This window comes from Chrysoperla carnea, chromosome 2 (genome assembly GCF_905475395.1).
Source record: "Chrysoperla carnea chromosome 2, inChrCarn1.1, whole genome shotgun sequence".
NCBI lineage: Eukaryota > Metazoa > Arthropoda > Insecta > Neuroptera > Chrysopidae > Chrysoperla > Chrysoperla carnea.
The window spans coordinates 72,765,106-72,782,003 of NC_058338.1; the positions used below are offsets into that span (position 1 = coordinate 72,765,106).

At 33.2% G+C, this 16,898-nt stretch overlaps 2 protein-coding genes across 2 annotated transcripts; one reads left to right on the forward strand and one right to left on the reverse strand.

The window, feature by feature from the left end:
* Positions 1-760: 760 nt before the first annotated feature.
* On the forward strand, positions 761-3,541 carry LOC123291823 (putative hydroxypyruvate isomerase). The gene is made up of 4 exons (XM_044872247.1): positions 761-1,036; positions 1,955-2,057; positions 2,142-2,320; positions 3,133-3,541. Exons 1-4 carry the CDS (start codon positions 841-843, stop codon positions 3,429-3,431), a joined length of 777 nt encoding a protein of 258 aa, XP_044728182.1. The 5' UTR covers positions 761-840; the 3' UTR covers positions 3,432-3,541.
* A 2,710-nt stretch (positions 3,542-6,251) lies between these two features.
* On the reverse strand, positions 6,252-16,331 carry LOC123292200 (collagen alpha-1(I) chain-like). The gene is made up of 21 exons (XM_044872766.1): positions 16,194-16,331; positions 14,234-14,422; positions 13,083-13,151; positions 12,688-12,965; positions 12,374-12,628; positions 12,005-12,310; positions 11,831-11,939; positions 11,542-11,729; positions 11,262-11,478; positions 10,956-11,206; positions 10,735-10,896; positions 10,415-10,612; positions 10,211-10,355; positions 8,858-9,118; positions 8,644-8,777; positions 8,288-8,557; positions 8,001-8,216; positions 7,447-7,918; positions 6,984-7,375; positions 6,656-6,877; positions 6,252-6,588 (listed from the first exon to the last, which is right to left on the reverse strand). Exons 2-21 carry the CDS (start codon positions 14,415-14,417, stop codon positions 6,442-6,444), a joined length of 4,476 nt encoding a protein of 1,491 aa, XP_044728701.1. The 5' UTR covers positions 14,418-14,422; positions 16,194-16,331; the 3' UTR covers positions 6,252-6,441.
* Between the last annotated feature and the right edge of the window lie 567 nt (positions 16,332-16,898).

Consider the following 16,898-nt stretch of genomic DNA (forward strand, 5'->3'; position numbering starts at 1 on the left):
TTTTGTTTACTCTTCGTAAATCAACAATGTGTGAGACGAGGACCATCACACATGATGACGTAATTTCATTTCGGTCCATTCAGCAACCATTTTAATCAGCTGATTTTAACATCTATTTATGAAATTTTGTTATTTTAAGAATTGGAAAATATTTTCTTATAACTGAGGCTAAAAGTTATTACCACTTCTTCGTTATTAATTTTATTTATTCCCTTCATATAAAATACCTTACGGCTGAAAAATATAATTAATTTTCACAATGACGTCACATATGTCAAATAGTCCAATGTGAGCGCTAACTTATAAATTTAAAATAAAATAATTTATTTTTAATAAATATTCTAAATAGAGCTAATTTATTTTTTATTTTTTAAGTTTAATTTTCTTCTCTAATTAAAAACAAAAAAAATATTATTCAAATTCAAAAAGGAAGAAAGTTTTGTTATATAATTTAGATTGAATATCACCTGTTATTGTTTTTTTTACCTATTCGTAAGTTTTGATTGTTTTTTTATAACCACATTGCAATCAATGTCAAAGAAATAATAATATAAGATTCTTTTACATTTATTATCTGTTTTTGTGTGATAATTATACATAAAAAATTTGTTGATTTAATTATATATAAAAAAATAAAATTTATTTGTTCTAATCTTAAAATTTTATCAACTCAATTATCATTTGTAAATTTTCATTGGTTAAACTATCTAAATTTTTATTTGTATTTTACAATATATAAATACAATTTAAGTATTGTACAAGTATAGTAATCATAACTAAATAAAAAACTACAAGACACAATTCGAAAATTCAATTCAAACTTTAATTACCTCAGCAAGAATGCCTTTAAAATTCTGTAGTAATATTTCATTTATGTTTACGGAAAGTTCGAATATATTAGAACGATATGCTTTAGCAAAATCTGCGGGTTTTAAAGCTGTGGAAGGTGCTTATCCTTCTGGACCAACTAAAGATGAAATTGTTGCAGCTAAAAAGAAAGCTAATGTACAGCAAGCTTTGTTGAATATGTATGTTGGTATGTAGGCTATGTTTTATTTTTACAATATATTTTTAAAGTTGAATCGGATTCGAATTATACTTGACTTAAGTCGGTATATTTTTTATCACTATCAATTCTGCTAATAATTTGTTTCTTTTAAAAATGGTTATTATGGATAGAATCGCGGATCTAGAAAACTTTTCATATGCGTTCGTTTAGTAAATTATTTATACTATTATTCACTCAAATAAAAAATATGTCAAGATATAAAATATTATACATTTTTTTATATTTATAAATTGTACTTAATTAAGTTAAAAATAAAAAAATATTACGATATTATTTTTATTCTGTATGAGAATTTTTGTTAATACCCCCCTCCTTCAGAGTTGTCCAGCTTTGCCCATCTAAAAATCTGGTCTGCACCTTTAAAAAAATAATAATTTCATTTTTTTCATGCCCCCGGGGATGGATACCTTTTTTTAATTTGAAAAATATCTATCCAAATCGTAGACAAATAAATTGTACCAAATTTTTGTAATTTCTTAAGGGAAAATTCGAGAAAATCCCAACATAATTTGTGTTCCGGAATTGAATGAAACTTAGTATATAGGGTAATTTTAATCCAAACAAGTGGAAACAAACAATTGACTAAGTTAATGCAATTGTTGAAATACCCTGTACAGAAAGTGTTATATTTTTTATAAAGTAGAATAAGGGTTTAGAAAACCAACACAATTATGGCGACTTACGGAAAATTTTCGAAAGTATTATTTCTAGAATTTTGTTTTTCAAGAATGCTTCACAAGACCACTAGTTGAAGCTACTTGCTTATTTTCAACTTCCTAATTTTTATAGAAAATGGCCACCAAAGTTTTGTCCTAATTTCCGCCCTCACATTTGACGCATATATTGTTAATTTATTCATAAATATAATCGTTAATTTAATTACAGCCGATGGTTATTTTGGATACACCGCACTTCCAGGTAAAGAAAATGAATTTCGCGAGGCTCTTGCTAAAACAGTAGAACTTGCAAAAGCACTTGAATGTCCAAAGTAAGTAGTGAGTAAAGTTTACACCTGTAAAATAACAATATTAATTAATTAAATGAATTAATTTTGAATTGATTTTATATTTAGAATACATATAACGGCTGGTACAGTGAAGGATACACCAGTGACAGACATACATCACCAAACATATGAAAAGAATCTAATTTACGCTGAACAAATATTATCAAAAGAAAACATCCTTGGAGTTATTGAACCAATTAATAAATATTCATTACCTAATTATTATTTAAATGATTATGATAGAGGTGAGTAAATAATTTATTGTATATACTTATTCTTAGAAAAGAAACCGGTAAAGTATGAAGAACTCTCGAAAGCTTCACAGAGGCGGCCTTAGAATGTATATTGAGCGATGCTAAATCGTTTACCGATCTTCATTAAACGTATATCTTCATTGCAAATATCGAGTTCTTCGAGTAAATTTTTGAAAGTTGAACTTTATCGACCCAAAAGTCATGGAAGTCATAATTTAAAATGGAAGTGTATGGTTCAAAAACTTGGGCACAAGAGTCTACATCAGAATTTTTATTTTTGATGGAAAAGAGACAAGAAAAATTTTATAAAATATTGTCATGATTAAAACGTTATTTAGATTGTGATCCAGAAATAATCTACAATCAGTCTGTATACATTCGAGCGTTGAGTCTATTTTGACGAGAGCCTTACCTTCTGCAACTCCATGGCGTATTTTTCGCAAATATATAAATGTCAACAAATGTCGAACAGCTTGAACAGCTAAGTGTATTCAGTGGAACTGTGTTTCATAAATGTCTGCATTTGCAGGACTATATTGTTAATTCAAATTTATGTGGAGAGATTCTCAATAGGAGGGTTTTTAATACCAACATCCTTCCCCTACTCATATGTACAGGCCTGATGACCGGGTATTTTGTTAGGGTTAATTGTCGTTAATTTAAATTAAATAAAATTTTGCCCCAATCAATAAGATTTTCGTTAAACACAAGCAAAAATGGTCGTGGCTAAATCGGGCTTCCGGGTTTGAGTGCTGCGATGCCACAGAAGTTAAAAATATAAAATTTATAATTGATTTTTTCAGCTGTGGCTTTAATTAAAAAAATTAATAGCAAGCACATCAAATTACAATTGGATATCTTCCATTTACAACATATACGTGGTGATTTAACCAATAGTATTAAAACATTCCTACCACATACTGGACATATACAAATTGCACAAGTACCTGGCAGAGGTGAACCAAATACATTTGGTGAGATTAATTATAAATATATTTTGGAATTGATTGAAAAAGAAGGCTATAACGATTGGATTGGTTTGGAATATAAACCAACGGCTGCAGGACTCAATTGGATTCAAGAGTATGGCTATTCTTTATAACGACTTTGATAAAATTTTATTAACTGATTATACCTCGTTATGGATTTAAATGTTGTTAATCATTTTATATAGAATTTTATAATTTATTCATGTTACAGTTTCAGTTATGTTCATAAAAATTATTGACTATTGTTTAAAATATTTACCCTTCTTATTTTTTAAATGTATAAAAAAACAAAAACAATCCAGTTAGCTAGGTGTCATTTTATGGGATGTTAAACCTGGATAAGAAAACTTAAAGGTTTTTTAATGGCCGAAAATGCTTGATTTTTGCTATTTTCCTTCGAGGGGCAGAGGAAAAACTGGAAAACTTTCGACTTCCCTTAAATTTTTAATTAATAACTTTTTTCCCTTTCGTCCTCCGTCAAAGGCATTCCGATATTTTTGTATAGCATTAAATTTTCTACAATTTTGATAGATGTTTGTTGGCCAATTTATAACCGAAATATAGCGCTTCGAAAAAAGATTATTTTTCAAAAAATGCAAAATTTTACCTTATTTCTTCTGTTATACCCAGATTACGTTTCTGGTTATAATCACAAACTTTAGTGATCCTACCTCTGCTCCTCTTTCCCCACCCTACGCCAATTCACAAAAGGTAATTTTCTTTTCTGTTGAATGTTGGCATTAATATTAGTTACTTTTCGAATCAATATACAAGATTACTCTAAGGCTGCTGAGTCAAAGGTACTTATGCTGGGGCAAATGTCAGAATAGCATGGCAAATATTAGAGTATTCAGCTCACTCAGCTGACCAGGGTTGCTTCCGACACCCCGGATAGCAAAATATTACCATTACTGACTTACTACAATTTTCGCAATTCCAATTAATTAAAATAGTTAAAATTTAGCGCTCTTCAAAATGTATTGGGATGGTTTTGCCGTTGGATTTAAGGGAAAAAGTTATTGAGGAAAACTGGAAGAAGGTAGAAAATTTTGCAGTTTTCTTCTCCCCTTCCCTTTTCACACAGGGTCTTCGAGATCTAAAACTTGAGAAAATATTAATTAACGATCCCTGAATAACATCCCAAATTTTCATTAACTTCCTACTTTTTTCTATCTGCCGACTGTACTATATTAAATGATATGACAAAAAAAGATACTCATTACGATTTTTTAAAACGACACACAGTTCTAATAATAACATTCCATAAAATAAATTTTTCGATAAAAGGTTTCAAACAAAAGTTGTGCAAAATAATAAAAGTTGTCATGCCATAGTACTAGCTGATGGTTTACGCTATATACACCATGTTATGTAAGGCTGAAAGATAAAAATGTACAGCTTCTCTTACTGTATATTTTGAAATGAAAAAGGAAGGTTTTATAGAATTGTACTTGAAAAAGAAACTCAAATGCCCTTGTTAAATTTTGTTTATAATTAAAAGTTTAATCTTACCCAAAATAATTTGTAATATCCACAGCGTTTTCCTTAATTTTTTTTTCGACTTTCCAAAACTGCTAGTCAGTCGGTTTAATCTTTTTTTTCTAATTTAAAAAATCGATTTTAGTTATCTCATGTTCTGTCCCATTCATCCATGATTTAGAATATTTACCAGTACCGGCTTTACAATACATTTAATTTTTATACCATGTATATGAAATATACTAAGGTATATTAAGTTTAGTCCCAAGTTTGTAACGCTTAAAAATATTTATGCTATGAACAAAATTTTGGTATAGGTGTTCATAAAATCACTTAATTAATTTCCGGTTGTCTGTCTGCCTGTCGTCTGTCCGTCTGTCATCACAATTACTCAAAAACGAAAAGAGATATCAAGCTGAAAATTTTAAAGCTTGCTGAGGACGTAAAAAGTGAGGTCGAGTTCGTAAATGAGCAACATAGGTCAATTGGGTCTTGTAAACCGTTAGAGATAGAACAAAAGTTTAAATGTAAAAAATGTTCCTTATAAAAAAAATTAAACAACTTTCGTTTGAAACATTTTTTCGTAAACATCACTGTTTACCCGTGAGAGCGCATATTATGGGCAAATTGTATTATTATATGTTTATATCAGTTATGTATGTGTGACATATATGTATGTGTAATGTGACAGAGTAATCAACACTGTTTATACATGGTATTTCAACAATTAACTCAGTCAATTGTTTGTTTTGATTTGTTTTGTAAAGTATTAAAATTCTCTCATAGAGTATAGTATGTACCCATTATTACTAAAACTGAATTTATTTTTTTATGATATTGAATTAATTAGATATCTACTAAAATAGTCAATAGAGCCGATCCTGTATTAATTATGCATGAGTAATAATTTTTAAATGATAAGAGATGCGGTGACAATTATTTATGTTTGTATTACCATAACTTTCAAGTCTGGTTGCCGTCTCCGTTTTCAAAGACTGCAATTTTAAGGAATTTTTAATTTGTAGACTTCATTTTTTTTCAAAAATACACACAAATTTGTTTTTTTTATTAATGCTATTATGAAAATAAATTACTTAAAAAAAATTCTTTTAGCTATAGTATTTTACGTTTTATGTCCACAAAATGGCCAAAAAGTTTGTGAACCATTTATAAATAGAAAAACTTTCTACAATGAATTAACTATAATATTTTGTCTATGATGATTCTTAGAACGTAGTTCAAGGGAATTGAACATCCAAACGGATGTATATAAGGACACACGGTTTCTCGTAAAACCGTTAAAGATCGTCCGGAATGGAGAAAATTCCGGAAGTTCTTTTTTCGTGGCCATAAAGGAGGGTGATTGGGTCCTTATAATGTTGAATAAACGAACATTGAAGTATGGAATTATTTTATTGAAAAATATGTTACAAACTTATAAACGTGCTTAAAATAAAAAATTGTGACAACTTCCTTAAACATAATCTTATTGTAAATACTTAACTTTGTACAGAGAGTAAAAAAATTCTAAATTATTAATACGAACACATTATTTTAATAGGTAATTACCAATCACATTTATTGCTGTTCAAATGTGATTGGAAATGGCAGTTAAATTTGCTTTATCATTTCAAACATTGCATATTATTTGAAACATACTGGTCCAATTTCAACCCAAAATGATTGATCTGGTTTTCCAAAGTCACGTACTCCAATATCAGTAATTGGTAAACGTGTTGATTTTTCAGTAGCATATGTCAAAACGGTTTTGGCCCATTCAGGTTTACGGAACTATAACCGATATATTATTAGATGAATAAAAAAATTCCTAAAATTATGTTTTCTCATTGCTACTTACCCGACAATCGTCTTCAATCATTTCGTATCGTAATCTTTGATTGCCTCTTGGTGTTATTTCTGCATCATTCCATGACATCAATTTAATACCTTTACGGTAAGTTCGTTTTTCTGCATCAAAATATGCGACGGAATTTTTGCAGTGGTATGTTATATTTTGTTGAGCACTCTCTGCGAGTAGTTGTAAGAAATTGATTTGGCTGCTATCTGCTTTATACGTTATCTAAAAAGAAATTGCCTCAGTTATAAGAAAATTATTTTCGTAACAGAAAAAGTAAATAGTTTAAGGAAAAAGTTGCTCAAGGCCTTGGTATAATTAATAATTTTACCTTTAGACCACCAGATATTTCTCCGAGCCAAATTTCTTGTTCGTTTCCTTCATATACTATTTCTGGGCTACGAGTTGGACTTGGATATACACATGTTGTATGTGCTTCTTTATTACAATAAACCATAATAGCATCTCGCATATCACCCTCATTTGGATCAATCCAATAGTCACCCGATGAGAAGTCAGGATGCGCTACAAAAATATCTCGGCAAGTTTTTCCTGGAGAATGTTTCTGACCATCTGGTGATCTGAACTTTTCAAAGGATGCTTTCAATTGTTCGTAAGCTTTGAGAACTAATTCACGTCGTTCTTTTTCAGTTATTTCTTTTCCAAATATTCGAAGTGGTTCATCACCTTGTGGATCAGGTCCTTTATTATTATTTATTTGACCTGAAAGTACCGAGAGAAATTAAATAAATTTAAATAACTTAAAATAGCTACAAAATAAAAAAATATAATACCTGCACTAATAAACGCAGCTAATGCCGTAGGATCATACATTGGCTCACCAGGAGGTCCAGGTGGACCCGGAGGGCCAGCTGGACCACTGATACCTTGTTTTCCTTCATCTCCAGCAGGACCACGTGAACCTGGAGGGCCAGGGGGACCTTGTGGTCCCGGATTACCATCTCTGCCAGGAGAACCTCTTGGACCAGGTTCGCCATCTTTGCCCGGTAATCCATTTGCTCCAGGTATTCCCTTATCTCCAGGCAAACCAGGTTGTCCTGGCAACCCTTGTAATCCCATTAATCCTCTATGCCCTTTAGCTCCTTGAGGTCCAATATCTCCATGATCTCCTTTTGGTCCTTCTGGTCCTGGTGTTCCAGGTTTTCCTCGGGGTCCTTGTTGTCCTTCAACACCTTGTGGGCCTGTTTCACCACGACTTCCTCTTTCTCCTGTCAGACCTGGTGGTCCATTTGGTCCAGGTGGACCCTATCCGTGAATAGTTTATTAATAATATAATTAAATATATATAAACAGTTTGTAATAAACCATGTATTTTTGATATACTCACTGGTAATCCAGGTGGCCCAGTTGGTCCAGGATTTCCTGGCTGTCCTATTGGTCCTTTATCTCCTGGACGACCTGAAATTCCTGGAGGACCTTGCTTTCCGGACGGACCTTCGGGTCCATGATCACCTTGTGGGCCAGGAGGACCTGGTGGACCATTTGGACCAACAGGACCTGGTGGACCTTCATTTCCAGGTTTTCCTGGTGAACCAGTTTCTCCCTATACAAAAAAACTCTGTAAACCTATTGTGAAATCAAGAAACATACTGCAAAATCAAAATAATTACATACCGGAGCACCTCGAATTCCTCTAGATCCAACGGGACCTGTAGGTCCGGGTAAGCCGGGTAAACCTCTGTCCCCTGCTGGCCCTTGTGGTCCTGGTTGACCAGCTACCCCTGGTGGACCTTGAGAGCCCACATCACCTTTCTGTCCCTCAGGTCCAATGACACCTGGTTCACCTTGTAATCCTGGGCTTCCAGGACGCCCTTGTTCTCCGGGAGTACCCTTTATTCCTGGAACTCCAGCAGATCCTGGTGGCCCTACATTACCAGGTTGACCCTAAAATATTAATTAATTTTTTGAAACACATTGAAATTGCGATGAATATTATGACTATGAAAAAAATAAAATTGAATGAAAATTACCGGTAATCCAGGTTCTCCTGGTCTTCCCGGCGGTCCTGATAAACCCACATCTCCTCGTAAACCTGGTTCACCCCGTGCTCCTTTAGAACCAGTAAGTCCAATAGGACCTTGAGGTCCTGCTTCACCAGGATTTCCTGTATAACAAATGTAGAACTTCATATAAATTTTGTTCTTTTCGAAAATAATTTAATTTGTATTATTTTTAATTTATTACCTACTGGTCCCGGTTTTCCCTGTTCACCCTTAAGCCCATTATGACCACGTTCTCCTTTAATACCAGGTAATCCAAATAGCCCTTGCGGTCCTGGGAAGCCTTGAGGTCCAGGAGGTCCGGCGGGGCCACGTTCTCCAATCGAACCCGGAGATCCCGGTTCACCAGGTGGGCCAGGTGAGCCTGGATCACCCCTTTCAGCTGGTTCACCAGGTGGACCAACAGGACCCGTAGGTCCTTGTACACCTCTTTCACCTTGGCGACCTGCATACAATTTATAAAAAAACTTGAGCTTAATTCACATAATCTCACGGTGGAAGTATAATTTCTTCTTTAGAGTCATCCTTGAAATGAAATAACAAAGGTTCTATAGTTTAAGGATGTATAAGCACGGTAGTGGGAGCATAAATTTAAAAAATAAATATTTTCAATATTGATTATGAATTTTTCTAAAATTTTATGATATGTAAGATGTAAAGTAAGAATAAATTTTTTCGATATCTTTCTATTAATAAGTTTTTTTTTAATTTGTTTTCATTTAGTAGAAGTGAAAATTATCAAAAACAGTCAAAATATGTCTTTTTTGAGATTTCTCCATAAGAGCCAATTTATTTTACATCGATTTTCAATGATTTTTTTCTTAAAAATTTGCATGGGTACCTAATTTCAACCACATATTCTACCTATAAAAAAATTTTGAGCTTTTAAATCAAACATTGTTGTTATGCTTATACAATTCTTCTGTCTGATTATTCAATCATGTCTGATTATTTTAGCTTGGCAGTGTCTCATTTTGTTTAACATATGACGATGGTAGAAAAACATTAATCCAAGTATCATTTTTCTAAAAATAAAGACATGTGGACATTAAAAAACAAAATTATAAGTCTTCCATAAGAACTCATTAAAGTGATATTTGGCATCATTTTCAATATTGAAATCCCAAATGCTTACTTCTTGAAGAATTGATTTTTTAATTTGTAAAATCAAATATTATTATTTTTTATCAAAGTAAATTAATTGAATAATGTTTTCCATTATTCCTACAATTAATTAGTTAATGTTGATATACAAAATCACTAAATTCTTTACAAATAAAAAAAAATTGTTCTCACAAAAAATGAATTAAAAATGTTAAATTAGGCCACTATGGTTCTACCGTCCCCATATTTCGTGTACTATCTGACTCCACCATTTCTGAATGTTTGTTTTTATATTTTTTTTCAGACGAATAAATTTTAGCTAGTGTCTGACCTAAAGTTTCTAATAGGTTGAAGTTTAAAGAAATCTACTTCAAAAAATTTAGTTGTTTATCTATTTTGTTTTCATATACTGGCATCTTTTAGTTTTGTTTACCTGGAGGACCCGCAGGTCCAACAAGACCAATTTCTCCACGGTCTCCTTTTTCTCCACTAGGTCCCGGCAATCCTCTTAATCCAGGTAAACCAATTAAACCTTGATGACCTTGAATACCTTTATCACCTTTAGCGCCCGTTGGTCCCTAAAATTTTTGTAAACATAATAATTTTACTCATATTTATGTACAGTCAATGTATTTACAGGTAATCCGTCTGCGCCTTGTGGACCTGCTTCGCCACGTAATCCTGGAGGTCCCGCTAAACCAGTTGGACCTCTTTCACCTGGGAATCCTCTTTCTCCACGAGCACCAGCTTGACCAGGCAAACCTGGTGGACCTTGAACGCCCGCTTCTCCATCCTTTCCGGGAGATCCAGGATTTCCGGCAACACCTGGCAATCCCTATATTGAAAATCAGTTGACTAAGTTCATACAAATTTTTCAGGATAGTAAAAAAATTATAAGCATTTACATTTTTAGCATAGAATACTCTGTTAGTATTTTAATTAAAAAAATTTTCTTACATTGAATCCTCGAGGTCCTGGAGCGCCCGTTGGTCCACGTTCACCATCTGAACCAGGGGGTCCTGGAGGACCTGTTGCACCAGGGGCACCGTCTTTACCAGGGTCTCCACGGGGTCCGGGTGCACCTGTTGGTCCTTGTTCACCATCTTTTCCAGGTTCCCCCTATAATATATTTAATTTTAAGTAATCTAATTTCTTCAGTAAATTTGTACAATACTTACAGTCAACCCCTTGTCTCCTTGAGGTCCAAGAGGACCTGGTAAACCTTGTAATCCTTGTGGTCCTGGCTCACCAGGCCTGCCGTCTGCACCTTGTATTCCTCGTTCTCCTGGATTTCCAGGTTTACCTACTTGACCAGGACGACCGGGAATACCACGGAGTCCTTGAATACCTGGGGATCCTGGGCGCCCTGGGTCTCCTTGCGCTCCTTTTATTCCTGCTGGACCTTGAGGACCTCTATCTCCAGATTGACCTACAAAACTTCTTTATTAATATATACTACCATTAATATGTTAAGGAGCACGTACCTTTTGGACCAACAGAACCATCTGGACCTGGAAGTCCTCTTGCACCTGCTACTCCTCGTTCTCCCTGAGGGCCTGAAGGTCCAGTCGGCCCTCTCATACCCCGTTTTCCTCGTTTACCCTCACTACCTTGGGGACCAGGAAGTCCGCGAGGTCCAGGAGCTCCACTTTCACCTTTTGAACCACTATCACCTTTATATCCTCGTTCTCCAGGGGTACCCTTTATTTTAAGATATTAATATAGTCAATATTATAATATAAATGTTAATATTGATATACTCACAGGTATTCCTTTTGCCCCTGCTGGTCCGTCAGCCCCAGGTAAACCAGGTGGACCACGAGCCCCGGGAAATCCGGGGGGTCCAGCGGGTCCAATCCCACCTATATTCCCTTTTTCACCTGGTATTCCATCTTTGCCTTGAGGTCCTTGTGGTCCAGATTCTCCAGGCTGGCCAGGTCTACCAGATTCACCTGAAAACAGATTTACATCAAAATAGTTACTTGATGGCTTTCCTTTGAACTAATTCCAAAATGAAGTATTTACTATACATTTGATATTTCTGAAATTTTACCTCTAGGACCTTGAAGGCCTTGGCTTCCTTTGGGACCTTGTGCACCTTGATCACCTTTATTGCCAGTGCTTCCTGGAAATCCCGGTGGACCTGGTTTGCCGATGGCACCCTAAAATAGTAATTATTAATTTAAAAAAAACATCATAATATAAGTTATAAAAAAATTTGTCTTACTGGAGGTCCCGGTGGCCCAGATATACCGTCCACTCCACGCAATCCAGGTGGACCAGGAGGTCCTTCTCTTCCACGTTCACCTCTAGGCCCGGCTGGACCCGGGGGACCCGTAGGTCCTATTGAACCTATATTCCCTTGTGCACCCTTTTCTCCTAATGGACCTTGCTCTCCTTTGGCGCCATCTAAACCAGGGTATCCTCGGTGACCTTTTACACCGGGTAAGCCTGGCATGCCAGGTAAGCCTCGGGGTCCTTGTGGCCCAACTGCACCAGGCTGGCCTACTTCACCATCGTCTCCAGGAGCGCCCTATAATTATATTAAGTCAGTAAAAATCAATAATTTATGAATATTAAATAAATATTCTCATACATCTTTTCCTTGTGGTCCGGGTAGTCCTCTTGGTCCTGCAATTCCTGGTACACCAGGTGGTCCTGGTTCACCAGGCTCTCCTCTTACACCTTGGAAACCTTGCGGACCTGGTGGGCCAGGTAATCCAGGAGCACCGCGTGGTCCAACTGGGCCTACTTGTGCTTGGAGGAATGGAAAAGCTTCCGGTCCTGCATAACTCGGTCCTTTATCTGCACCCGCTTGTGCAAGAGCCAATTGATTATAGTAATTGGTTAACTGAAATTAAATTTCTGAATAAAGCATTTGAATTATTTCTCTTAAACAATATTACATACATCCGGTACAGGGCCAGGAGGTCCAGGATGGCCAGGAATTCCTGGTGAACCAGGTGATCCAGGGATGCCAGAATCTCCAGGTCTACCAGGTTCTCCTGGATAACCATTATCCCCTCTTGGACCAACAACAGGTGGCTCATCTGGATTTGGCTTGGCATCTGGAGTTGGCCTGACAGTTCTGGGTTTTGAAGTTGTTGGCTGTACTGGACGCCTTGATGGAGGAACATATGGTTGAGGAGTTGTTGGTGGTGTTGTCACGATATTCACATTTATCGCACCTGTCAGAAATTAAATGAATTTACCTAACAAGCTAATTCACGATCATTTAGGCCTACTAATAGGTAACATTCGAATTAGGTGCATATGAATTTTAAAATTTACATATAAATTATTACCGGTTGGAGTAGGCCGTTCATCTGGAGGTTGTCCATATTCTGTACCTGGAGTTACACCTTCTGGAGTAGCTGCAATTGTTCAAAGTGATTAAAATAAATATTAAAGCATTTTTGTAATGCATTATACATTTAAGTTTGAATTTTTTTAAACTCCATTTACAGTATGTCGCATTTAAGATGAAGACCTTCATATTTTCGTTTTGAAGTCGATTTGAAATTTTGTACAGTCATACAGGGGTGATGGGTCGCATTTTTTAAGATACTTAACCAAAATCTGAACTTTAAACTCAGCCTACTACAAATTGACAAATAAGGCAGATTCTTAATATTTTGCCTAGCGCCAGAGAATGATAGAGATATCAAAAAAAATTATTATAAAAAGTTGCTTGGAATATTTTTTTATGCTCATATTCGCTCCGTGCGTGAGTTTCGTTTCCTTGGTAACGATACACTACTTTAATTATAGAATTGTATGGATGTATATATAATTGTATGGATTGCATTTAAGACTTACATTGAAAATATAATATTATTGTCTCACAAATTTAAATAAATAATTATGATAATTTACATTTGAAAAATAATATTTGTGCAATTTGATTTCTTATTTTCACAATTTTTATATATACGTTTAATTAATTCGTGTTTTACAATAATTTTAATTTGACATTTCTATAACATTAACATGTAAAGAACTGCAAATTAGTAATAACAGCCCCCTTTAACGCCAAAATTTTTCACTGGAAGCGCTGGCATCGATTTTATTGTCCCTACCATGACTACGCGCACAACGAATACCTATTTTCGTGAAAAAATGCGCATTTTTAATTTTTTAATTATTTTGGTCTGCACTCAAAATTATTACAAGTAAAAAAATATTTGAAGCAACTTTAATAGTTTTTTTCGATATCTCTAACCATCTCTGATGCTAGACAAAATATTAAGAATCGGTCCTATTTGTCAATTTGTAGTAGCCTGAGTTTAAATTTCACATTTCGGTTAATTATTTTAAAAAATGTGACCAATCACCCTCTATGACTGTGCAAAATTTCAAATCGTTATCCCTATAGAAATAAAGAAAATATGAAGGTGTCTGCATCTTAAGTGCGACACACTGTACATATAAAAATTAAAAAAATGTGTTTACTTACTTTCTCCATACGTATAATCGTAATCCCCATCAGTGTAATTATCATCGTAATTTTCATCAGGTTGTTGAGCTTGTGGTCGATTCAAATTCGTTGATCTTCGTCGTGTTTTTGCTAATTCTGCAGTATTTAACCATAAAATCAAAACTGCTAATATGTACTGCAGACGCCAGGAATAAATCTTCATTTTTCCTTTAATAAATTTTTGATTCGTAGGTAATGATTATTAGTTTAAGGATTGAATTTATAAAACATCGTAAGAAAAAAGTACCTAATCTTGATATTAATGAAAAATCCGTTTTTTTTTTGCTTTTCAGTTTTTACGTTTTTCAGAATAATTTATAGCGAAATTAGTATAGTCAATGTACGGTGAAATATATTCAAGAAATTCAATCAAGCAATCAAAATATGACCTTTTTTGTAAAAAATATGATTTTTCGAGAATATTTCGAATGCAATTATTTTATAAATATGTTTCTTCATAATTTGAAAATTTTGATTATATTTTATGGATTGCGAGCACCTATAACTGTAATCGTATCGAAAAACTATGGACTTTTATTAAAAAATTTTAAATATATGTATATTAAAGTGTACTAATTTTAGACCTAAAGTTTGTAACGCTTCGAAAAATTGATGATACGAGCAAAATTTTGGTATAGGTGTATATAGGTGTATATGATAGGTGTTCATAAACTCAAAACGTAAAAATTAAGTTTAAGTTCGTCTATTATCCGTAGGAATCAACTTGTAAGAGATAGAACAAATTTATAAAAATGTTCCTTATACAAAAATAAACAACTTTTGTTTGAAACTTTTTTTTCATAAAGATAATTGTTTACCCAGGGCGCAAATTAGGACAACATTTTGGTGTCCATTTTCTCCAAAACCATAAAAGATAGGGAGTTGAAATTTATAGGTAGCTTCGACTAGTCTTCTTGTGAAAGATTCTCGAAAAACGAAAAGAATCTAGAAAATACTTCGGTTTTTTAAACTTTTCTAATTATGTTTAAAAATAATACAAGTACTGACATTCAACATTTTCTATACAGGGTATTTCAACAATTCACTCAGTTTTTGTTTTTTATTTTATTTAAATAAAATTAGCAAAAATTTTATTACCCTGCAGATTTTTGAATTATCAAAAATGTTTAAACTCACTAATAGATTGTTGATTAGAATTGTGTTTTGAATGAAATGAATGTAACATGTACCATCTAAATAGTGTATTTCGCCTGAGTAACTATTTACTCTTAATTACCAGACTCAGTTATTTCGAAAATTGAGATTTTCATAAAGTGAATTTTTGGGGAACTACATTAAGTGAGTCCACCATCGAAACAAAGCCGTATTGGATAAGGAAATTAATGCACACAGTATAATCAACAATTGCTTAATTTCAAAAGCTCATTTTATAAAACTACATTAATTTTTATCGATATATGGAGTGTTCCAATATTAATGCACTAAAAACTCAAGACTGTATTTATTTATATAGCGAAAATATAATTGTTTATAATTAGCAAAAATGTAGAATATAAAATTTACTCCTAGCAATTTATCCTCTTTAATAAAAAAATTTGTTTTTTTTCGAAAATTTTCAAATTTTGTATTTTAAAACATTGAATGTAAATATTTCCGTATTTAAAACCTAGGGAAAATGCTTGAAGGATAAATTCTAGTAAAATTTATTTTTCAAACTTTCCTTACTATAGGGGTATCAATCAAATCGTATAACTATTTTTCTTCGTTATTCTGGGGCGTAAATGAGGCCTTATCGATACCCCTCCTTTCAATTTGGCAAATATTTATGAATATTTCACAAAATTTTATATAATTAACGAAGTCCTATCTTGTTAATGGGATATCGGATCCCAAAGCCGCACACTTTTCTAATACGATAGTTTTTAACACCTTGTATACTAAATAAAATTGTAAATAAAAATTAAAATATTTTCCATACCTGACAATTATATGGTCTATGACCAAACTGTTTTTTTAGAAATCCATTATTGTTGATAATTGAAATAACTAAATACAAAAAAGTTGTCCTAATTAAAATAAATGACTTGATTTGATAGAATGATGCAGACTTTATGAGATTTGAACATTTCTAACATCTTTAGATATTCCTTGTAAAATGGATAGTGATAGTGGAAGGGGGATCCCAATAATGCAGTATTACGAAATCTTATCCATAAATCATCAATTATTAAAATAGTATCTAATAATTACAATCTATATTTTCAAATAAAATTAATCAGCTATTCGTCTATTTTAGATACAACTACTAACAAAACTTAAGTGATTACTTCGCAATGTAAATATATAAAGTTAACGGCTAAGAATCATTTAAATTTCCTTACCATGAACAACTTCGTACTTTTACAAGAATCAAGATTTTGTTTATAAAACTACAAGTACGATACCACAAGCTAAAATCGGAGGGCTTAAATTTAAAATCTAGAAAACTGACAAAATTATATCTCTATTTAGACAGAAACAATGTTCAAAAAAATTCGATGTTCGTAATTTTAGATCAAAATTATTTTCATTGAAAATAAAATATTCTTCAATTTTTATTAAAAATTCGTTAAAACTCATTTGATTTTGATGAAATCGATGCTTCCGAATAAAATCCATGCCGAATTGGGATCTCATAACGTGT

Excerpts from the sequence above, each read along its gene's own strand:
- LOC123291823 (XM_044872247.1), top strand. The coding sequence starts at position 841 with ATGCCTTTAAAATTCTGTAGTAATATTTCATTTATGTTTACGGAAAGT. Across the intron at positions 1,037-1,954 it reads TTTGTTGAATATGTATGTTG|CCGATGGTTATTTTGGATAC; the intron begins GTATGTAGGCTA and ends ATTTAATTACAG. Across the intron at positions 2,321-3,132 it reads TTTAAATGATTATGATAGAG|CTGTGGCTTTAATTAAAAAA; the intron begins GTGAGTAAATAA and ends TGATTTTTTCAG.
- LOC123292200 (XM_044872766.1), bottom strand. The coding sequence starts at position 14,417 with ATGAAGATTTATTCCTGGCGTCTGCAGTACATATTAGCAGTTTTGATT. Across the intron at positions 6,878-6,983 it reads AAATATCTGGTGGTCTAAAG|ATAACGTATAAAGCAGATAG; the intron begins GTAAAATTATTA and ends ATTTCTTTTTAG. Across the intron at positions 6,589-6,655 it reads TGATTGAAGACGATTGTCGG|TTCCGTAAACCTGAATGGGC; the intron begins GTAAGTAGCAAT and ends TATCGGTTATAG.